The 24,689-nt window shown below is 37.2% G+C and overlaps 2 protein-coding genes across 2 annotated transcripts in view; one reads left to right on the forward strand and one right to left on the reverse strand.

The window, feature by feature from the left end:
- Positions 1 to 1,009: 1,009 nt before the first annotated feature.
- RFESD (Rieske Fe-S domain containing) lies at positions 1,010 to 10,861 on the forward strand. The gene is made up of 4 exons (XM_049769164.1): positions 1,010 to 1,060; positions 6,426 to 6,601; positions 7,231 to 7,265; positions 10,404 to 10,861. The coding sequence occupies exons 1-4, from the start codon at positions 1,038 to 1,040 to the stop codon at positions 10,665 to 10,667; spliced, it is 498 nt and encodes a 165-aa protein (XP_049625121.1). The 5' UTR covers positions 1,010 to 1,037; the 3' UTR covers positions 10,668 to 10,861.
- Positions 10,862 to 13,348: 2,487 nt separating this feature from the next.
- SPATA9 (spermatogenesis associated 9) overlaps positions 13,349 to 24,689 on the reverse strand; it is a 29,275-nt gene continuing 17,934 nt past the window's right edge. The window contains exons 4-5 of the mRNA XM_049769154.1: positions 18,207 to 18,302; positions 13,349 to 13,636 (exon numbers count right to left, since the gene is read on the reverse strand). Coding sequence (XP_049625111.1) covers positions 13,349 to 13,636; positions 18,207 to 18,302 — 384 coding nt within the window. The remainder of the gene's footprint in view (positions 13,637 to 18,206; positions 18,303 to 24,689) is intronic.

Raw genomic sequence — 24,689 nt, forward strand, 5'->3', positions numbered from 1 at the left:
TGTACGTGGATGCGCATGGCATCTATTATGTTGACTGAAATAAGCCAGAGGGAGAGAGATAATCACAGAATAGTCTCACTCATCTATGGGTTTTAGGAAAAATTAAAGACATTACTGTAATAAGGCCCAGAGACAATAGAGTTAAGGGCTGGAAGGGCTGGAAGGACTGACTCACAATTTGAAGCTCACCACAAAGAGTGGTGAATTCTATTAGGGAAATAACTACACTAACAACTAACCTGACAATATTAAAGAATGAGAGAAGTAGAATGCCTGTGGTGAATACAAGCACGAGGTGGGGAAAGGGGGGCATTGGTGGTGGAAATACTGCACTGGTGAAGGAGGGTATTCTGTTTATGACTGAAACCCAACTACAAACATGCTTGTAATCATGGTGCTTAAATAATGACATATATTTAATAAATTTTTAATAAAATAAAAAGAATGCCTTCTCCAAGGTAATTTACTAGCAGGCTCTATGCTTTATAAGTCTGTGGTGCCTCTTATGTGGAATATTATGATTATACATCAGTGTTCTCTAGATTTTAAACTCATGAGATCTGGGTTTGATTCTTTGGACTCAAAAAAGGGAAATTTGGAGTGGGGGTCACACCCGGCCTTGCTCAGGGGTTACTCCTGGCTGGCTCTGCTTTCAGAAGTCACTCCTGGCAGACTCGGGGGACCAAATGGGATGCAGGATTTGAACCAGGGTTCATCCTGTGTTGGCCGCATGCAAGGCAAACGCCTTACTGCTATGCTATAGCTCTGGCCCCCAGGGTAATCTTTTATAGAAATATCTGTTACTCAGAAATTTTCTTATCTGGAATGTAAATATAATATCCATTCAAGGTTTTTGTGGGGTTTGAGCTAGAAATCTAAGAGTTCAAGCCATAGGATAGCTTATGAAATGAAGGATAGCTAATAGATCTTTGCTGTCCAAAAAAAAAGTTCTCTTACTGTATCTAAAAGTAAGGGTCTGTCTCTTGAACTATGCATTCTAATCATTTCTAGGCCCAGTCCCCAGGTAAAACACCCGCATGGCCACTGCTCAGAACAGCGAGTAAGTTCTTATTTCATCTCTTTTTACTCCAGTACTTAAATGAAATGTAATGTGCACATATATAGACATTTTTGAAGTTCAGTTTAATGTATTCCTTATGATGCAATAGAGACTGAAGACTTAACTAATTTGTCATTTTGTATGCAGTTAACAAACCTAGACATTTAGGCACAATTATTCATTATTTTTTGAGAAGAACTACAGAACAAATACAATTAAACTTTTCAGAAGGAGGTTTTCTTCATCTAGCCTCCAAATTGTATATGGTGGCTCTTTTTTGTTTTCAGATTCTACTATCTCAAAACTGACTCAAAGTAGAGAAAATGAGTGGGAACACATGATTGAGAAACAGTTATAATAGTGAGCACAGGTGGGCGAGTGGACTGTGTTTTGCACAATATTTAATTAAGAATAATATGGGTGTTAACAGTAGTCATCAGATATAAATAAATAGCACCACTTATGTTAGAATAGGAACAGTTAAGGAAGTATGAGATAATCGTTTTCTAAGCAAAATACAAGTCTGTATTCATAGTTCTCTGAATCCTTTATCTCCTGCCTCCAGCTTTTCTGCTTATTTCTTATCAGCTCCTGCTGAATTCAAATGCCTGCTTCTGCCCATCCTTTGCACATGCAACTTCAAAAGCAGCCTGCTCCCCTACTCCCGGATTTTGGAACCAACTTACATGATACCTGACATCAACCTGAAGGCTTAGACCAACCCTCTCACAATAGTGATCTATGGCTAGTTATTTTTTTCTTCAGCTCATTCTGAACATGCCCAGTGGTTTTAGTTTAACTATTCATTTCTTTCCTTTGACATTCTTAAGTGGGACTTCCTTTATAACTTTATAACTTATAACTTCCTTATAACTCAGCATATTCAAAATTTCAATCTGTCATGCAGGGTTGAATAGAGAAGCTATCAGCAAAATTCTCTGTAGAAGGCCAGAGTGTCTTGACCCTGCCATGATAATAAATTCCTTTCTTTGTTGAGAGGGTATCAGTCTATAAGTAGTTTGTATTTTTGTTTTTGTTTTGGGGCAACATTTGGTGGTGCTCAGGGCTTACTCCTGGCTCTGAGTTTAGGAATCACTCCTGGCAGGGCTTGGGGAATGTTATAGGATGCTGGGGATCGAACTAAGTTAGTCACTTGTAAGGCAAGCACCCTACCCACTTACTATTGCTCCAACTCCCTATAACTTTCCCAAGCTAGGAAACAGGTCCATGTTATCCCAATTACAGAAGTTAAATATACGTATGTAAAATGGTAACCTATGTCATGAGCTAAAATAGCAGATTTCTATTTATCAAGGCAAGATATTCTATGTAATTTTACATGAAATGTGTCAGTGTTACTGTATATGAAGAGAAAGTGGGTTGAATGAGTTATCTAAAAATTAGAATATTTGGAAGTTGGCAAGTAATTTACAAACTTATTAAGTATCTTACCTTGTAGACAGTGTTACATCTCATAGTGTGCATCCATCCCATATCAGAGTTACTTGTATTCTATAGCAACTGGTTCCCTGCATTTAGTGTGGGGACACTTAGCCAAAAGTGTATCTGAGAGTGAAACAGGTGTCACACTGAGAAATATAAGGGAAGGTGAGTAGTAATAATCATTCTGTATGCAAACCCTTGGCTGTTAAACAGTATTAAATTTCTAGGAAAGTAAAATGACAGGAACAACTGGGCTAAACTGAATAGGCCCAAATCTTTATGGAATCACCAGAGTTTTAGGACAGTTTCCTAGAAACCTTGGTTTGGTCATGTAGCATTTATTAATAATATGAAATTATTCAGCATAAGAGTAGATTTACCTCCTTGCATGCCTTTCATTATAAGTTACAATTTATCTGCCTGTCAAGGAGAATGTCAGAAAACAAGCAGTAAAGGGATTTCATTTCATTAGCAGTAGATTGACCACTCTGCCAAAAAAAAGAGGCAAGAACCAGCCTTCCCTCTTTCTAGATTCTCTTCTTCCTCACTCAAAAACCCTAGTGTGTCTCTTGGGAATTGTATTAGATCAATTTTCTTTCCTATCTGTACATTGAAAATGATATCTTGAAACCTTTTATCTGTAATGATTCTCAGCTCAGCTCAGCTCTAATATCTGATACCTCAAAATCATCATGTGCAAAATGTAGTTGGTTCTAGATTTTCTCTTTTTTTAGCCACTTATTTTTGGAGGAGATCCACATCCAGCAGTACTTAGGAATTACTTCTGGTCTGCTCTCAGGAATTACTTCTGGCAGGACTCAGGTACCCATATGGGATGCCAGGGATTTAACCCAGGTCAGCTGTGTGTGCAAGGCAAATGACCTACCCACTGTACTATCATTCCGGCTCCTAGTTATATATTTTCTATACCTACAAAATATCCAGCTTCTCCATCAGAATCATAACCCATACCTAGATACACAACATAAAATTAGGAGCTATTCTAATTTTTCAGTATTTTCTTTGTTTCATTTTTTGTTTTTTATTTTGTTTTCGGCAGCACTCAGGGGTTACTCCTGGTTCTATTCTCAGAAATCGCCCCTGGCAGGCACAGGGGACCATCTGGGATGCCGTGATTCGAACCACCGTCCTTCTGCATGAAAGGCAAATGCCTTACCTCCATGCTATCTCTTCGGCCCCTGTTTGATTTCTTTTTTTTTTTTAAATATATTTTATTTAAACACCTTCATTACATACATGATTGTATTTGGGTTTCAGTCATGTAAAGAACACCACCCATCACCAGTGCAACATTCCCATCACCAATGTCCCAAATTTCCCTCCTCCCTACCCAATCCCCGCCTGTACTCTAGACAGGCTTTCTATTTCCCTCATACATTCTCATTGTTAAGATAATTCTCAATGTAGTTATTTCTCTAACTAAACTCATCCCTGTTTATGGTGAGCTTCATGAGGTGATCTGTAACTTCCAGCCCTTCTCTCATTTCTTAAGTCCAACTTCTCTGTCCTCATTGAACTTCCTTACTGCAAAATTACAGTATCTTGTATGTAGTATGGTAAATGGATTAAGTAAGTGTTCATCCTTTTAATTACCTGACATGTAGCTACTACAATATAATTATAATCACTGCTAGAAGTATGCTGTCATTAGAAGTACTTTCCCACTTCCAGAGTTAACTTTTATAACTTCTGTAGAATAGCAGTAGCCTCTGGTTTATTTCCACTCTAATTTTGCCGCAATCCATTTGTCACCCAACTAGTGCGTTCTTTCAGAAACAAATGATGTTATATTTCCTGCTTTGCAAAAATATGCCTTCCCTTTGCACTTCAGACACATGCAGAGTACTCTGTCTCTGTGACTTTCTGTTCTTCAGATTACCTGGAATTTTTCACCTTTCCTTCAGACTTTGTATTTGCTGTTCCTTCAGTCTGGAGTTACTTTCTCCAGTAATTACTATGTATTTCATTTGTATCTTTTAGGTTTTCATTCAACAACCATCTCAAAATCACTTTGCCAAAAGTCCTTCTCATTTCTCTCCTTTATCCAGCTTATTTGCTTCATGGTTCTTAGGGAAACATGTAACTAAGTCACTTTTATATTTTTTGACTTATATAAGTATGTACCAACCATAATATAATTTCTAGGAGGCCAAAAATTTACTACTTCCTGAAGTGCCACTCACATTGAGGCATTGAAGGTATTTAGAAAATAATGGATCAAATGATGCCACCTCTAATGAGTAGAGAGAACAAGGAGAATCTAAAGACCGACTGTTGAAAGTTTTCTTATTTATAATTCTTCTAGGCTGACAGTATTGTCAATAGTCACTTTCTCAAGAATTTTACCTGCTTATTTTATTCCTTAAACAGATCACATCAAAACTTGCCCATCAGTGCCCCTAAATAAAAGTAGCCTGTAATTAAATTGTAACATTAACCTTTAATTCCTCTTAAATGTAAAAATGTTGAAGTATCCCATTCTAAGTTAGTGTCCAGGCACATACAGCATCGCCCATGTGGTTTTAGGCAGCTTCTCTCTGTCTCCCTGCATCCTCAAAGGACCCGACCTCTAATCAGCTGGTGTGCTGGGCACTGTCCAGAGTCAAACTCCTCCAGCAGAGGGCAGAAAAGATGCAAGGACTGCTAAGAATGGAATTATTAGGAAAGAAAGGGAAAAGCAAAATCCTTGAGTGGGTTTGGTTTCTTTGTTGTCATTGTTTTTTCATTGTATTCAAATGTTCAAAATACGCTCTTTCCTGAATGATAAGTCTTTGTCAGCTAAGAGACTTGACAGCTTTTTATACTTTTTAGAAAGTCAAAATGACCATAATTTCTATGTTGAGATAGAGAAGAAAGTAAAGGAATATTTCAAGAAATTGAGGATGACAAAAAGAGGTGGGAATAATGATTTTGGATTAGGGCCAGAGAAATATTATGGACATTTTTGGCAGTTCATTTCACTTTGTTCATCTGTCCTTATAGAAAAGTAACCAAAAACTAACAACAGCAGCAGCAGCAGCAACAACAACAACAACAAAAACCAGCTCTTAACTATATCCACATAGGAGCTATACCTGGGCCCTGATACCCCTGATACTGAGATAGCACAATATTTACTTTTCATATAGAATTAACAGACCACTACTTCAAATACATAGAAGTTCAAATAACATAACGATGTCCTTGTAAAAAAGCTATATGTAGAATACCTGCAGATTCTACTATAATTTGCCCATATGTATGTCTGAAGTATGTCTGAAGCCCATAGCAGAGACCTCATGTGTGTGGGTCTGGGTCGATCCCCAGCAAATCTCTACTGGTGTCTGACTCCTGGTAGATACCTCAACAAGTACACCTCTCACACAACAACAAAAGTCAATAGTACAGTTCATATATGTCTGTGAGTCAATTGAAAAGACCATTTCTGTCTGAGAAACTGACAGGTGTCTACAGTATACTCACTTCTTGCTTCCTGTTATAGTAATGAACTGGTAAATTTCTAAGTGTTGGCCATTTGAGGCAAAACCAAGCAGTAGGTTGAAAACAGCATGGGTAATGTCTAGGTGTTGTTTAACACTGAATTTTATAAGGAATAAAATTTACTTTGGGTATAGTGAAACTTTAAACTGTGTATTAAGGAAACTGAAATTTTTATCTTGTGCCTTAGGATGACTGTTATGAATCTAGTCTCAAAGCAAGGAGTCTTCCCTAGTTTTGGCAGACTAATATAAGAGTCTAACTCAAAATTAGGATTAATTATAACCCATATTTATGCTGTATAGAGTTATAAAACAGATGCCTTCATCAGTCTTAGATCCAGACTTACAATTATCTAAGCCCAAACTAATGAAAACCATTTGCATGTTTTGTTTTCTTTTTCTTTTCGTTGCTGTTGAATTAGCATGGATAGTAATGGCTCTGAACAAGATCCGGAAACGAAAGAATATTCTTCAGTTTATGTTGGCAGAGAAGATGACATTAAAAAATCTGAGAGAATGACAGCTGTTGTTCATGATAGAGAAGTGGTAATTTTCTACCACAGAGGAGAATACCATGCTATGGATATTCGCTGCTATCGTAAGCTTTATTTATCTTTAAAAATTAAGATATAGCGGGGCCGGAGAGATAGCATGGAGGTAAGGCGTTTGCCTTTCATGCAGAAGGTCCGTGGTTCAAATCCCGGCGTCCCATATGGTCCCCCGTGCCTGCCAGGAGCGATTTCTGAGCATAAAAGCCAGGAGTAACCCCTGAGCGCTGCCGGGTGCTGTTTGGGAGCTGTTTGGGGTGACCCAAAAACCAAAAAAAAAAAAAAAAAAAAATTAAGATATAGGGGCTGGAACGGGAGCACAAGCGGTAAGGTGTCTGCCTTGCCCACACTAGCCTAGGATGGACTGTGGGGGCCGGAACGGTAGCACAAGCAGTAAGGTGTCTGCTTTGCCCACGCTAGCCTAGGATGGACTGTGGTTCAATCTCCCGGAGTCCCATATGGTTCCCCAAGCCAGGAGCAATTTCTGAGCACATAGCCAGGAGTAACCCCTGAGTGTCATTGGGTGTAGCCAAAAAAAAAAAAAACAAAAACAAAAAATTAAGATATAATGTAATTTAATTATTCTCTTATTAACCTTGTATATTTGTTCTCTCATCACAAACTTGTCAAAATCTTGTTTTTTTTTAGTGACTAGATGTAATGTTCAATTCTCTTTCAGATTCAGGTGGACCTTTACATTTGGGAGAAATAGAGGTATGTAAAAATCAAATGTATTCTCAACAAACTCACTTATTTCCATTTATGTCTTATTTTATTTTGTAATCCATAAGCATGTTTGGTTTTGAGCCATATTGTATGCTTTGAGCAGAATTGCTAAGACTCTAAAATTCCCAATACTGTTATACAAAGAAAACTATTTTGCAAACAGGAGAAATATACATATTTACTTTTAGATGTCTTTCTTGGTTTTTTCTTTTTTGTTTTTTTTTTTTTTTGTTTTGTTTTGTTTTTGGTTTTTGGGTCACACCTGGCAGTTTTTAGGGGTTACTCCTGGCTCTATGCTCAGAAATCGCTCCTGGCAGGCTCAGGGGACTACTATATGGGATGCCGGGATTCAAACCAATGACCTTCTGCATGTAAGGCAAACGCGTACGTACCTCCATGCTCTCTCCAGCCCCAAAGATGAGAATTTTTTTTTGGTTTTTGGGTCACACCCAGCAGTGCTCAGGGGTTACTTCTGGCTCTATGCTCAGAAATCGCTCCTGGCAGGCTCGGGGTACTATATAGGATGCTGGGATTTGAACCACCGTCCTTCTGCATGCAAGGCAAATGCCTTACGTCATGCTATCTCTCCGGTCTCTGTCTTTCTTACAAATATAATTGCTCAAATGTTAAACACACATATATTATTTACATAAAGTTTCATATAACATTTTTTATAAGGCATTTACCTTGTATGTGGCCAGCCAGGGTTTGATCCCTGGTACCTCATTTGATTCCCCAAACCCTACCTTACCAGGAATAAACCCTGAGCACTGCCAAGTGTGGCCTGAAATTTTTTTTCTTTTTTTTTAGTTTTTGGGTCACACTCACCAGAGCCCAGGGGCTACTCCTGGCTCTACGCTTAGAAATCTGTCCTGGCAGGCACGGGGTACTATATCGGATGCCAGGATTTGAACCACCATCTGTCCTAGATCAGCTGCATACAAGGCAAAAATCCTGCCACTGTGCCATCTCTCCGGCCTCTGAAATTTTAAAAATAAAAATACAACCCCCAAATTGTAACATGCTAAATGTATTTTTAAATTATTTTGTTTTATTCAGTGATATCTTTCACATATATAACTAAAATGTTTTATTTATTTGTTTGTTTATTTATTTATTTTGGAGTGTGTTGAGCCAGTAGCACTCTGACAGACTCGGAGAACCAAATGGGATATTGGGGATTGAACTCAGGTCCCTCCTGGGTTGGCTGCGTGCAAGGCAAAGTCCCTAGTACTGTGCTATCACTTTGGCCCCTGTAACTAAAATGTTTTAATAAGAAAAAATAGTTTAAATTATAAGCAGTCACAATAAGGAATACTATGCAGTATGTAAACTAATTTTTCTATGGAAGAATGTCAACAATATATTTTTGTAAAAAGCAAGTCTAAAATAATAGTTTTCATAAAATCCTATTTTCACTAAAACCACATCACCTTTTTTGTTTGTTTGTTTTGGACCACTTCTGGCTAGTGCTCTCAGGAATCACTCCTGGAAGAATTGCGGGACCATATGGGGTGTGGGGAATTGAACCTAGGTCAGCTGCATGCAAAGCAAACACCACTGTGCTATTACTTCACCCCCCAAATCACATCACTTTTAACATTATATGTTTTTCGTGTATGAATTTTTATATTACTTTTATGAAGTAATAAAGTTCAAAATATACTGTTTACAAAAGAAAGCTCACATTAAAGACTTAATAAAGAAATGGGGACTAGTTTGCTTTCATCCTTGTATTCCAAAACCACTAGTCTAATTTGTTTTGTACTTCTTGAAACTAAACAGTCTTTTCCTCCAACTGGTTGAAAGTACAAGCTCAAATTCAGAGTTTCACTCTCTCTAAACTTGCTGTCTGACTGGTTCCACACCTTTTCTTATGACAAGGAATATATGTGTTTAAGTCATAACTATAAATATATAAAATGTGAGCATTTAAAGGTCTCTAGACAGTTATGTGGAGTTAAAGTATCAGTATTCCTGCATGCTGTTTTAGAAGAAAGATTGAGTCATCACCTGGTGTGATACTTGTGGAAGAATATCCCTCAGGGAGTGGAGAGATAGCATGGAGGTAGTGCATTTGCCTTGCATGCAGAAGGACAGTGGTTCGAATCCCAGCATCCCATATGGTCCCCCGAGCCTGCCAGGAGCGATTTCTGAGTGTAGAGCCAGGAATGACCCCTGAGCACAGCCAGGTGTGACCCAAAAACCAATATATATATATATGTATGTATGTATCCTCAGTTTCAGGTCACATTCTCAGTTATAAGACCTTGCTATTCAAAGTGTGTTCTGTGGTCCTGCAATTTTGTTACCTGGGATGTGCTTAGAAATGTAGAATTCTGTGGGGCTGGAGAGATAGCATGGAGGTAAGGCGTTTGCCTTTCATGCAAGAGGTCATCGGTTCGAATCCCAGCGTCCCATATGGTCCCCCGTGCCTGCCAGGAGCAATTTCTGAGCATGGAGCCAGAAGTAACCCCTGAGCACTGCCGGGTGTGACCCAAAAACCACAAAAAAAAATAAAAAAAAAAAAATAAAAAAAAGAAAAAAAAAAAAAAAAAAAAAAAAAGAAATGTAGAATTCTGGACCTCACCTTAGGTCTACTGAATTTAAACAAGATTTGCATTTAAACAAGGCCTCTTGCTCTTTAAAGACTAAAAAATTTGCAATGAAACAGCCAAAAAGTTGGAAATTGAACTGTTTTGGATGATCTATTGCTTTTCAATTGAGACTTGTAACCGCTTGTAAATTTATATCTAATGTTTACTTACCATTCATTTATCAACTAGCAGAAATTCTCTTTAGGCATACTTGAAGCCCTTCCCTCCTCTTAAGGAAAGTACATTAACATCTATGAGATAAGTATAAAGCTGCAGTCACATGTTATATGTTTGCCCAAGCAAATTGTCTCCTAATAGATTGCTAACATGCTGTCTTTCTTAACACCTGCAAAAGGATTTTATTACTGCTCTAATTTGTTTTTACCTTATGCTAAGTAGTTTGCAGATAGGAAGAAACAAACAAAAAAAAAAGCTGCCCCATTCTTTAAACTGGTTCTTCTGCAAGAGATTATGTTCTCAATCTTACCATGTCAAAAGTGTCAGAGTATTGAACTATTTTCTTCCCCAGGATTTTGATGGACGACCATGTATCGTTTGTCCCTGGCATAAATTCAAAATTACTTTGGCAACAGGAGAAGGACTTTATCAGTCTATAAACCCTAAAGATCCCTCCGCAAAACCCAAGTGGTGCTCCAAAGGAATAAAGCAAAGGATTCATTCAGTGACAGTGGACAATGGAAATATTTATGTGACTCTTTCTAAGGACTCTGCTAAGTGTGACTCTGATTTTTATGCCACTGGAGAATTCAAAGTAATTCGGAGCTCTTCCTGACAATTGATGATGTCTTCTGATCATTTATATAGCAATTAAAAGTGCCATGTGTGTTTACAATGTTTTACTACTAAATATGACTTTTCCAAGATAGACATATTATTTATTTTTTAAAACCATACAAATCTGAGGGGTTAAAAAGCACATTAGAATAAGTATTATCATCAAGGTATACCAAATATATTTCATTCAGGCCTATGGGTTGATTGATACCTGAAACATCAGTTTAAAATGGATGAAAGTAGGGCCCGGAGAGATAGCACAGCGGGTGTTTGCCTTGCAAGCAGCCGATTCAGAACCAAAGGTGGTTGGTTCGAATCCCGGTGTCCCATATGGTCCCCCGTGACTACCAGGAGCTATTTCTGAGCAGATAGCCAGGAGTAACCCCTGAGCACCACTGGGTGTGGCCCAAAAACCAAAAAAAAAAAAAAAAAAATGGATGAAAGTAATTCAAAGTAGCCAATCTGAATAAAGGATAAAAAGACCCAATAATAAAGTTTTTTGTCTGGGGATAAAAGTCTTTATTGAAGTTGCATGGTGTTTTTCAGCATTTTTACTGAGAACAGCTGCTGCCTTGCTCCCCAGTCTATACACTGACAGCTATAACCAAGGTGGTAGACCAGTGGTTTTCAGCCTGTCTGCACCTGAGAACCAGCACCTATCATACGGTTGCAGCGATATGATGCATCCAACTTTATTATAGCAAAGTTTTAATATGTGTAATATTATCCAATAGTATAATGAACTCCCATCACATAAAGAAGTTTATCACAATGCTCATTGAAACCATGTAAGCCTTGGCTCATTAAAAGATTAAGGCCAACACAGAAGCTGCTGCTTGCCCCATAGAATGGGAAATTCCTTATTGTGGAGCTTTGAATCACAATATAAAATTTTCTAATAAAAATGCTTAAATTTGGGGAGCCAGAGTGATATCACAGTAGGCGGGTGTTTGCCTTACATTGCTGCCAACTCTGGATAGATCCAGGTTTGATTTCCAGCATCCCATGTGGTCCCCAGGCCTGCCGGGGAGCAAATTCTGGACTGCAGAGCCAGGAGTAACTTCTGAATGCCACTGGGTGTGGCCCAAAATCAACAATTAAAAAAAAAAAAACCTTAATTTTTTGTTTTATTTGTTTTGGGGGTCACACCCAGCAGTTCGCAGGCCTTACCCTCGTTTCTGTACTCAGGAATCACTTCTGACTTAGGAGATCATCTGGGATGCAGAGGGTTAAACCCAAGTTGACTATGTGTTAAGACAAGTGCTGTACTTTGTCTTCAGCCCAGAAATTTCCTTTTTTTTTTTTTTTTTTTTTTTCAGAAATTTCTTTAATCTTTAAAAAAATTCTGTGCATGTGTGTGCAACTGTGTATAACATAAATTTATATAACATACGAACATTTCATGTTTATATAACAGAGATTGGGTTGTTATTATCTGTCCTTTCTGCTGCATTCATACGGCTGATTTTCAGTGGTTCACCCTGCCTTTCCCCCCTGCTGCTTATCTATAACCAGAAGTGTCAGTTGCCTTGGGGCCCACAGGATTCTGGTTGTTAAAAGTTATACCCTGCATGAATATGCAAAATTTGGCAGCAGCAGTAGAATATAAAAGTCAGACTTTTTTTTTTTAAAAAAAAAGATAGATTATGAGGAGGGGAAGAAATAGAATGAACAGATTATGTGTTTGGCATGAAAAGATTTAAGATTGAAACCCAATCTTCAAGTATAGTAGTTGCCCTGGCATGGAATTGAATTAAGTTGTATTCTTGTATTAAATTGAATCAAATTGTATTCTTTCTTTCTCTTTATTGTAAATCAGAGTAATCAAGTATGTATACAGCTCTGCTCAAAAAACTCTTTGCTACGTATTTCTTTGTTTCTGAGGTCACATCTGGCTGTGCTCAGGGCTCACTCCTGATTTTATGTCCAAAGGATCATGTATGGTACTAGGTGATCAAACTAGTGCAGGGTCTGCTACATTCAAGGTACATTCAAGCCTTAACTTTGTACTATCTCTCTAGCCTGCTACACATTTTTTCAGTTCTTTCCTGTTGTACTTTGGGTCGCAGGAGATAATATGAATAGCACTTTTTACTCATTTGTCAACTAGCAAGCACTAGTTTATTTTGTTTGTTTGTTTGGAGGCCACATCCAGCGATGCACAGGGGTTACTCCTGGTTCAAGGGTATTGAAACCAGCTAAACCAAATGCTAGGAAAATGCCCTACCTGCTGTACTATTGCTCTAGCCCCAATTCTTTGAGTTACAGGCCCTTCCTAAATTTAAACATGAGTTGTAAAAGAGGATAATGACCAGACTCAACTGTGTAGACAGAAAAACCTTTCCTTTTATTATCTCTGAAAAACAGTATGTTGATAGTTTTCCTATTCCCAAATACATTATTGGAAAACCTTGAAACAAGTCTTGAATAAAAACATTATAAATGCACCACAAAATGAAGTTTAATCTATGAAGAGGCACAATTTTCTCAATCATTATGAATATCATGTAGTCATCCTATATTATACATCATGGTTCTTTTTATTTTTTCTATTATAAATATGAAGGACTAGAGAACGACATTTTAGTTGTATCAGTTCGTCCTCTCCTTTTAAAAAACAAAACAATATGAAAACTAGTTTGTTAGGACAAAATGCCATTATTAACTCTTAAGCCCTGTTCATTCATTCATTTCAGTTGATTGGTCAAATATAGAATGTAAAACCTGAATGTTATCACATGTGTTATCGACAGGAACTTTGGACTGAGTTGAAATATTTTCTGGCTTCTCTGGTAATGATCTGTAAGGTCTAGCTTTGATTTCAGCATCAGGAAACATAGGTTCAGAGAGCACAGGCTCAGAAAAAGCTTTTCTAGGTTTTTCACTCTCCTCTCTGTTTTGTCTTATGGATTCTTCTTCTTGAAATAACTTCTTTACTTTCATCATCACAGCATTAACACAGACTGTCTAATAAAAAATATTTTTGAAAAGTAAAATTTCTTTTAAGCCACAAAATTTACATATTAAAAGACCAATAATATCTTTACCATTTTATTTATGTAATTCAACATTTTCTAATGGAAGAATTCTTAAAGGATACCTGTTACATGATAGATGACAGGAGATAGATTCTGTATTCTAAATATATTACCACAATTAACAAAGAATTTACAGTCTAGTCAGCTTTGCCTGCAGCAAGTCTGAGTGTGATCTTCAGCACTGCATGATCCTCCCAGCATTGCTGGGTGACAGAAAAATAAATTGAGAGCCTCATCTTGAACAGTCCCAATTTTTCCTGGTCCTGCCTTCTTACTTCCATTCCCTCTAGTCTGAAAGAAAAGAATGCTAGATGTTTTCCTTCTCTTCCCTACAGTTAGTGTTTGACTCTTGTTCTGGCCAACAAAATTAACACCTACTGAAAAGGTTAGGAAGCATTTTGGGAAATATTTTTCTCCTAGAAAGATGTAAAAAGACAGACTAACCATTTGCTGCTACTTATTCCCCTCCTTTGTCCTTTGTGACCACTCTGGATGTGATCCCTGAGCATGAGGCAATACAATAATAAGTCTGAAAACCACTGAAGAGCAAGCAAAGCTGGACAGCACATGAGTTCATCATGCGCATCCACTCTACAAACTCACAAGTGCCAATTCCAGATTCCTGATTAAGTGAGAGATTTAAATGTCTTCACTGCTCAAAACAGTCAGGATTTGTTTTGTTACTTGCATCTGGATACATCTAAAACCAGAGCTGGGAATTTTCAGGCACATCATTTCCAGTGGCAAACAAAGCCTCTGAAGCATTCCTTCTGTTTCATCCATAAAATTATATCTCTACACATTTTAACCACTTGTGTACCAGTCTCAGAAGAACAAAAGATCAAGTTCAAGGTCACTAATTTGTGTTTAATCAATACCATCTTTATCAGTCATTTGCTCTCTGCAGCCTCTCGTGACTGACTCCATGCAGTTTTTAATATGCAGCTCAACTATCTTTCATCATTAAATTAATACAGTAAAAATCCTTGGGATCTTGTTTTCTTGTTGATGACTAAACCTCTCTTTTCTTGATCAAACCAGAATCTACATTTTGGTTTCCCTTTTATCATCTGCTTGCTCATTTTATCATCTATTTCTTATTCCTGTTTTCCTTATTTTATCATTCCACTGAAATAGTTCTCAAGATGGATAACATCAATATCTTTATTTGCCTAACCCAGTGGGAATTTTTTCAAATCTTAATCCGACTTGAATTTTTTTGTTTATCTCAACAACCACTTACAACTTTCTGATTTTCTATTTTGTTGACAGTATTATTGCCTGATTCTCTTCTACTTTGCTGATTTTTGCTGCTTTGTCTCCTTTATGGAAGACTTCTTAAACAACAACCTTAAATGTTGCTGATCTTCTTGTTTCTATACACTTTGTACCCTTCATTTGACATAGTTCTACTTACACGGCATTAATACTTTCCAACATATATTTCTTTACTTTATAAAACCTTAATTCTAACCTTGCCCTCTCCTATGGATATATATGATTGATGATTATATAAGCAAAAATTTACTTGAAAAAATATTTTTTTTTGTTTTTGTTTTTGAGTCACCCCTGGCAGTGCTCAGGGGTTACTCCTGGCTCTGCACTCAGGAGTCATTCCTGGCAGGCATGGGAGACCATATAGGATGCCGGTATTCGAACCATCTTAGGTCCTGGATTGGCTGTGTGCAAGGCAAAGGCCTTACCGCTGTGCTATCTCTCCGGTCTCATACTTGGAAAATTTATAGCATGACAAATTATATAGCATAATTTCAAGATCCTTCAACAAGTTAATATTTAATTTTTATTTTAATCAGATTTTTTACATTTTATTGTAGATATTCTACCTATTTTTTGCAATTATGTTTGAATTCCAGTTTACCTGAATGTCAATTTTGTACGTTTCCTTTTAAGATATTGAATACATATTAAGAATGTAGACATGAGCAGAACATTATTTACTGTTTACATTTAAAAAATTTAATTAAGGGGTGGGATTTTAGCCACACCTTGTGCTTCCCAGGGCTTACTCTTGGCTCTGTGCTTAGGGGTCATTCCTGATAGTGATGGTGATGGTGATGGTGATGATAATATTGATGTGGATGGGGGTCAATATGCAGGGGCAGAGATAGACAGAATAAGAGGTAAATGCTTTAACCTCTGTGCTACATTTCAAGACACCGAATTTTCATTTAAAAATATGCTGGGGCTGGAGCGATGGCACAACGGTAGGGCATTCATCTTGCACGCAGCTGACCTGGAATGGACCGTGGTTCGATCTCCCAGCGTCCCATATAGTCTCCCAAGCCAGAGCGATTTCTGAGCGCATAGCCAGGAGTAAACCCTGAGTGGCACCAAGTATGGCCAAGAAACAAAAATCTGGGGCTAGATAACATACAGCAGGTAAGGGGTAAGGTGCTTGCCTTGCACACAGTCAATCTAGATTTGATCTCCGTCACCTGAGCACAGAGACAGGAGTAAGTCCTGAGCTCCACCAGGTGTGGTCTAAGAACAAAAAAGGAAATAGTGAATGTGTTTTTTCTTTTACAAATGCTTTGGAAACTGAGAATGAACAATCTTGTAACTATAGTGTTTAAATTTAAAAAAATAAATGATCAAAAGAAAAAGATTTTGGCTATTTTTAGCCCTTTGAACTTTCTTGTAAATTTTAATGTAGCCAACTTTAATGTAGCCAACAGAGACCTATTGTAAGTTAATTGTAATTGGGACTGCACTAGATCTATATCTTAAGGGGAAAATATGTTTCAATATGATAGACATCAACAAAAATGACAAGACTTCTAACAAAAAATAATAATAAATAAGACCCTGAAAAACATACCGTATTTTCCGGCATATAAGACGACCCCTAATTTTGCAGTTAAAACATAGGTTTAGGCCTATGTTCGCTGTATCAGACAGACGTTCCTGTGCTGCAACTGAATGTATCACAGTCAGCCAATCACAACAAGCAAAGGTTCTACTGGAATAGACTTCCTCTCTGACTCTGGCTAAAATGAGTAGGCTTTTGACAGTGTAGATTCGGGTCCAAAACATTGTCTAATTTGCATGCATAAAAAGCCTGCTTGATTGGCTGAGTTAGAGAGGCGGTGGCGTCAGTTAATCTCGCCCACTACATGAACCAAACAACACCCCATCCTCGGACCCTAGCACTGAACCACCAACACGGTTAGCTGGGTTTTGCCAGAAGTGGCCCCCAGATCTCCTGAGTACTGTTTGGGAGCCCTCAAGAAAGATTTGGAAACTCTGCGGCCTGATTTATTTTTGTTTCGTTTAGCGGCATATTGAAACATTTTTCGGGATATACTCGGCGGATAAGATGACCCCCGATTTTCGGTTGACATTTTTTTGTTTCAACAGTCGTCTTATATGCCGGAAAATACGGAAATTTATGTTCATGAATTGGAAGAAGACTTATTTATATGACATATTATCTTACTATGACATTGGGAGCTAAAAATGTTGAACAAATGAAGAAAAATATAGAAATTCATATACTCTATCGATAGCTTTAACCAGTCTGTGGTTATTTGCAGAAATGTCCTATTAGTCCATGGAAAAATTATAGCTGGAGCTAGAGATAGCACCGGGGGTCGGGGGTAATAGTAAGTAAGACTTGCGCACTGTCAGGGATAGTCCCAAAATGACAAAATGTTAGAGCCAGAGAAATAAATAACAGGGACTGAGGCATATATCAATCAGCTCTTTTTTGATTACTGGCACCATATCATAGGGTGTATACAGTCTTACACCATGGGGTGGTCTAGGTAATCCAAAGCACTGCAAGGCCAGGGCAATACCCTATCCTAGTTGGTCAGTCTTAGCGAGGAACCTTGGGCCTCCTGAAAACTGCTTAGGAGCTCTTCCACAGAAAAGAAGCTTAAAGCTGTGTATAAATGTTAATATATTAAATAACTTATTAAAACTATTTGTATTTCAACATTTTTTTCTCTTTGGATCATTCCACAATGCTGAGAGATTGGTGCTCAGAGATGACTCCTAGCAGGGCTAAAGAAACCATATGTTAAACGTCAGGGATCTGAGTATGCCCTTTACATAAGACAAGTGTCTAACCAGCTGTACTGTCATTGCAGCCCTATTGAGCATTTTTGAATGTCAGTACTTAAACTTCAAAATATATTGCTTGAGGCTGGAGAGATAATAGATCAGAGAGAGAGTGCTTGCCTTGCACTTGGAAGAACCAGGTTTGATCCCTGACATCCCATCCCTGAACACCACGAGGGAAATTCCAGAGTACAGAGCCAGTTGTAACCCCTAATCAATGTCAGATGACACAAAAATAAATAAAATGGTATTAGTTAAGCAAATTAGGTTTTGACCTGGTTTGTCCTCAGAAAATTACATTATTAGTATAAAATTGTGCAATAAGAGCATAGTTCCATAGTTTGTGAATGTACACTATATCATTTTACGCAAAGCAAGTATATATTATTTATACATTTAAATATTTTAGTACTTACCAAATAAATTAGCACTGCATATGAAATATACATTATGCTAGTTAAGGCTGTCTTTGCTGGAAAAGATATTATTTCCAAAAAAGAACCTTTTCTGACCTAGAAAACAAAAAGCAAATAGTTTTTTTTTTAAAAAAAAGTTTTTACTATCACATTAGGTTTAATACTATAAAATGATAAATATATTTATAAAAAAAACTAGATATATGTGTTTAAATAAGAAACTATATTATTTCTTTTTCTTTTTTTATAAGAGCTTCTTTGCTAACCAAAATCTCTGGACACATCTATATTTATAAAAAGAAAACCGGCATTTTTAAAATTTGTTATTTTGCACTGGGTAGAGCACTTGCATGTTACGGGACGGACTCGGGTTTGATCATCAATATCCCATGAGCCCACCTGGAGTAAATTCGAAGTGCAGATTCAGGAGCAACGTCTGAGCATTGCTGGATGTGGCCCCAAATAGCTCTCCTCCCCAACAAAAAACACCAATATATTACATTTTTGCAATCACTAGGGGGTGCCATTGCACATATTAGAAAAACACGCATTGTTCATTATTCTTTACTAAATTATTCACCTCCTTCAATTAAGCAGCAGCAATCAGAATCCTGAGCATTTCCTGGAGACTAATGACCTGCTTGGAAATATTAATCATGAGGCTGCTTAAGAGCAACATTACCCGTAGATAAACATTAAACTTTAGGAAATGCTATGCTCATATCTAGCACACTTTTTTTCAAAAAGTAGTTTCACGCTAATCAATCTTAAATGGCTCTAATTTCTGGACATTGAAGATGTCCCTACCTCAAGCATATTAGTAAAATAGATTATTTTTAAGGGAATTATACTTTAAAAAACAAGGCAACGAAGGTGGCCTGAAGCAAAACACCTTTATTGCCTTAAGCAAAAAAAAAAAAAAAAAAGAATAGAGGACTTTAGGAAAAACATCCCCTTCCCCATTAGCAGTCCTTTGCCATGATCCTCAAAAAAAAAAAAACAATGCCTCAGTGATTTCAGCGAACACCCCAAAGACAGTTGATAGTTAATAAAACCATGGGAATGCTCAGTAATAATCATGCACCCGAACTAGACACTGTTGTATTCACTAAAAGTTATAACATGGAAAACCGAATCAATGATAGCAGCTGAGATACCTATTCTGTAGTTTGTACTTGTCTTTTCAAGGATGTGTGATGACATTTTATTAAACATTTGACTGGTTCTGTTAACTGTCCTGCTGCACTTGTAGCTTACTGCATTGTTTACTATTGCCACTGCTGAATGAAGAACACAATTGTCCATCATAATTTCTCTTTTCAAGAAAATTTTGAAGCCAAAATTACTAACCTAGCCTGGTGAAAAAGGCCTGGGGAATAAGGGGAAGTGCCTCCTTATTCTTACTTTTCAAGCCATACAAGAAAAGTATGTAGGTCTAGATGTGGCTGATTTTCTTCATAATGGCCTGTAAAATTTCTCAGAGCCCTGGCTTCTAGAAAGAATTTCTAGTAAATGAAGCAGCTGTTGCTTTTTTCCTCTTGCTAGAGGAACAAAACTGATAGCATTTGATTGCAACGAATCTTACTATTAGACTACAAGACAACAAACATACAGAACAGATGTTATAAAGAAAAGCACATACACTCCAACTAAACATCTAGCAAAATGGACTCATGACTCTGTGGGTGTATGAATGCACAGTGGGAGGTCCATATTCAGTAACTGGCAGGCCACATCAAAATAAAAAATAAAAAGCTGCATCTGCATAAATGCATAATTATCCTGTTTCCTGGAACTTCTTTTTTAATCTAGAAGTAACTACAACTGATTCTTTTTGAAGTAAATTATGTATTTTATATATTAGACTTCTGAAGTATAAATTTATATATTACTAGGTGAGAGGGGATATAGTGGTGGGAATGTTGCACTGGTTAAGGGGGTGTGTTCTGTTTATGACTGAATCTTAACTACAATCATTCTTGTAATCATGGTGCTTAAATAAAGATTTTATATATAAAAAAAGTTTATACATTATTGCCTAAGGATCTCTTTTAAAACATTGGAATGCTTTTTAAAATATATACTATTTCTGTAGCAAAGATATCTGTAGAAATTATGTTTCCTCAAAATTTATGTGGCCACTGGTAAGTTGCCATTTTTTAATTTTAAAGTCATTTGGAATACATGTTTTTCACATTATTTATTAGCCACCCTGCTTCATTTCTAGCTTGCTTTTCATAGAACTAGTGTATGATTAAAATTATAAGCAGAAATTTGGGCAAAAAATGAGTTTATGTAAATTTCGATAAACTTAATGCTATTGTAGCATTAATTTCTCTTTTTCATTTTTAAATTTAGAGTATCTAGATTTAATATTTGCTTTATTTTTAAATTTTGTATCATTAATATGAATGTATATCAAATAGTAAAATACATTTTTAATCTTTAAACATTCACAAATTTTGACTGCCTAATTTCATTAAAATATTATTTATCATAATTTCATTAATAATGAATTAATTTCCCAAAAAGCCAATTCAAGGTAATTTAGAAAATCAAGATTCACTTAGAGATGAGAATCTACAGATGAGATATTGATCCAGATATTGATCCAGATCAAATGATGCAGAATTTCTCAGCTTAACTTAGTTTATGTCAGCCAAGTATCAAGTCACTGATGGAAACCTGGGGAGTTATGGGGAAAAAACTAACTTCTGTTAATAGATGGGCCCAAAACAGTGTTTTCTGAGTCTAGGAAATCTTTGGCCATCTTTGCTTAGCAACTCACAATACTCTTAAGCAGAAAGGAAAGAGTGTCCAGAGTAAAGAAAGCTATTTTATTTGGCTCTGTTGATCCCAGTAAGAAATCCTGTGGGACTTGTTCTTGAATAAGCTCTCTGTCACGCAGACATGTAAAGTCTCAGAGGCCCCAAACTCTTGGCCAACCTAGAGAAATACGTCTTTAAGAATACAGAGGATCTAATTTTAGAAATTATCTCTTTTCCCTAGCTCTAAACTTATACCACCCCCAAAATATCCTCAGAGCAGAACCAACAAGGACCTCTATTACTTCCCTAATCAGTGGGAGTGAGGAAGAAACTTTCCTTTATTCACTCTCAGATCTTGATCCTGAACTAGACAACACAAGTTCACTGTTTTCTACCTAATGGCACAGGCATTTTAGAGGTTGAGCATATTCTCCGTTCTTGCCCATCTTTTGCCTCTAGCACACCAAGACATAATGTACAAACAGTTCTCTTTAGTGCCATTATAAAGAGGATCCTGTCACAGATGAGCTCTAGGTCCTGTGGCCCTGCTTTGCCTGCCAACGTCAACAACTCTGTCCTGGGCTTGATACATCTTGGCTGAAGTCAGCATGAAGTTGATTATCTAGGTCACTGCTGCCTAGAGCAGCTGCAAGTCATAGGCAGCCAATCAGCTTAGCGGCTAAGTAACTGCTCCATTCTTGTAAATCCTGGTGCTGAAATCTCCACAAAAGTATCTACTCCAGAGTTTTTCATTTCTGAGGCCCCTTGTTTATAAAGCTTGCAAGTCTATCACTACAATCTCAGCACTACAGCACCTAGAAAAGTTGAAGAGCACCAGACTTAAAATACAACAACAGATGCAAAGGAAGTGTCCTCTCTCCCTCTACTATTTTACAATATGGCCAAATATTATTATCATTATGTACCTAAGTGGGATTTCTGGTCAACTTCTATATAAGTTTAAATATTTCACTGATAAGAGCTTTAAAAATCAAAGATAGTAGATGAGCAAAGAAGAGAGCTGGAGAGGGCCCGGAGAGACAGCACAGCGGCGTTTGCCTTGCAAGCAGCCGATCCAGGACCAAAGGTGGTTGGTTCGAATCCCGGTGTCCCATATGGTCCCCCGTGCCTGCCGGGAGCTATTTCTGAGCAGACAGCCTTACAGCCAGGAGTAACCCCTGAGCAATGCCGGATGTGGCCCAAAAACCAAAAAAAAAAAAAAAAAAAAAAAAAAAGAAGAGAGCTGGAGAAATAGCACAGTGGTAGGGCGTTTGCCTTGCAAGCCGCCGGCCCAGTACGGACAGTGGTTAGAATCCCTGCATCCCATATATTCCTCTGACTCTGTTTGTAGGAGCGATTTCTGAGCGAAGAGCTACGAATAACCACTGAGCACTGCCGGGTGACCCCAACCTCCCTCCCCCCCCAAAAAAGCAAAGAAGAGATTTCACAACAGATTTTGTACTAATGTCATAAGAGTCAGCAGAGCAGGTTTGGGGGTGAGGGAATGCAACACTTTCAGGTGCAGGGCAAGCCAGGGAGCAGGTTCTTGATCACATTGTCATTGCTGCCCATATGCTCCTTGCTAGACCAAAGGAAAATTCCTATATTAATGACACAGAGTCACATAGGGAAATTTTTAAAAAACCAACCTAGGTGCATAAGCACAAAAATTCTGCAAGCAACTGCTGTAAAACTAATATGGAATTCTTTTAAAAAAAAAATAGGTCTCCAGAAGGCAAACAAGGACATAGAATTGGAGGAGATAACCAAGAATGAAGAAAAGGTGGCATACACAACTTAATAAATTTAGAAAATCTCAACAAAGAGGCTAAGATATCAGAAAATAGCTACAAGAGCACAAGGAGTGCTTAACCAAGGACACCAAAAATAATATAAAAATTTTTCAAATGGTTTCTTTTAGATTCTGAGTATGAAGAGCCAGGAAGAAAATTTAGTCTAGCATGGAAAGCATAATAGTCAATGTCAGACTAGAAAGAATATTAGAAATTAAGTATAATATTGTAATGTTTCATATAAAGAACCAAGACTTAAAGGGAAAATAAGTCTACCAAAATATTATAAAGTTAAACATCAGAATTATAGAAGTGCCAGAAAGAGAGAAGAGGGCAAAGACAATAGTCAAATAAATAATATCTGGAAACTCAAATTTAAGGAAAGAACTAATTATAAGTATTCAGGAACCTGAGAGTAAAACTCAAAATTTTTATTAGAAACAACCTATATATATTGTCATTATATTATACATCAGTGCTACAGAAAACACTGAAGAATTATAGGGGGGAAAATACCACATGCAGGTATTTCTACCAGGCTCTCATTCTCATCTGGTGTCTCAGAAAAAGTCACCAGGTTAAAAGAGACTATAGTTATATACTACAGATATAATTTATACTAAAAGACAAAAACTTATCATTCAGCCAAGAATCCTTTCCCTGGAAAATTCTCCAGTTAAAACCAACAATTCACCACCACTAAACTTTCTCTATCAAGAATGTTGAAAAGAGTTCTCCATAAAAAGAGGAAACAAAAGATGACAATCTTGAGTAAGAGAAGAAACAATAATATAGTACAAACAAAAATAATAGTAATAGAGACAACAACAAAAAAGAAAGACTGAGTAGGAGGAAAGGACAGAACTGATACAATCAAATGATAGCAAGTCAAAAAATATAGCAGATAAAAAGTCCCCTTTAGGATATAGCTGTATTATATAACCTTGATCACCAAGGTTAACTACAAAACAAAAATCTAAGAGATTCTTAGAAGAAAAAAATAAGTGGGGAGATGGAGAGAAATACCAGGATAAATCATTCACATGAAAAAACATTAAACATATGGGAGAAAAACAACAGGAATATAAACTAGAAACAAAAGATAAAATGGTAAATAAAATATCAATAATTATCTAAACAGGAATGGTCTTTATGATCAAGACACTGAATTACTAAGTGGATTTAAAAAGAAAAAAAAAAGGAGCTAGAGCTAAGGCTGGGAAGATAGCTCAAAAGGACTGGAGTCTATACATATGGAAAGCCCTGAATTAATTAATACCCATAACACATAGCCCCCAGACCATTCATCAGTGACCTCCATTAAGCATGAAGATGGGAATAACTGGTAATAAATCTTGGGAATAACATGGGAGGGGACACCCCAAAACTCCACAGCCCCTAACAAAATTCAAGATCTGTCTATGTATATGCTATTTTCTATTGGTTAAGGGGTCAATTCAGCTAGAATATAAATTGGTGGTCTATATATAACCTAATAGGAGGGCTTTCAGATTATTTACATTCTTCATGTGATACATTGACAGTAACATGATTTTTGTAGGGACTTTATCAATACATCAATAGACATACTATCCAGATAAAAATTAACAAAGAAGTCCCCCTCTGGCGCCCCTCACCGGTATGTGAGATCAGAGTTCTTCTGGAGGTTGGTCTCAGCAGGTTAACCTCCGTTTCACCTAGTCATGGGAGAGATTAAAATCTCTCCTAATTATAACTGGTTTAGAAGTACAGTTCCCCTTAAAGAGATTATTGTGGGCGATGACGACAGTAAGATATGGTCTCTCTATGATGCAGGCCCCAGAAACATCCGGTGTCCACTCATATTCCTGCCCCCAGTCAGTGGAACTTGGAACTGCAGATGTGTTTTTCCGGCAGATTCTGGCTTTGACTGGATGGGGTTA

Source organism: Suncus etruscus, chromosome 2, assembly GCF_024139225.1.
Source record: "Suncus etruscus isolate mSunEtr1 chromosome 2, mSunEtr1.pri.cur, whole genome shotgun sequence".
Classification (NCBI taxonomy): Eukaryota; Metazoa; Chordata; class Mammalia; order Eulipotyphla; family Soricidae; genus Suncus; species Suncus etruscus.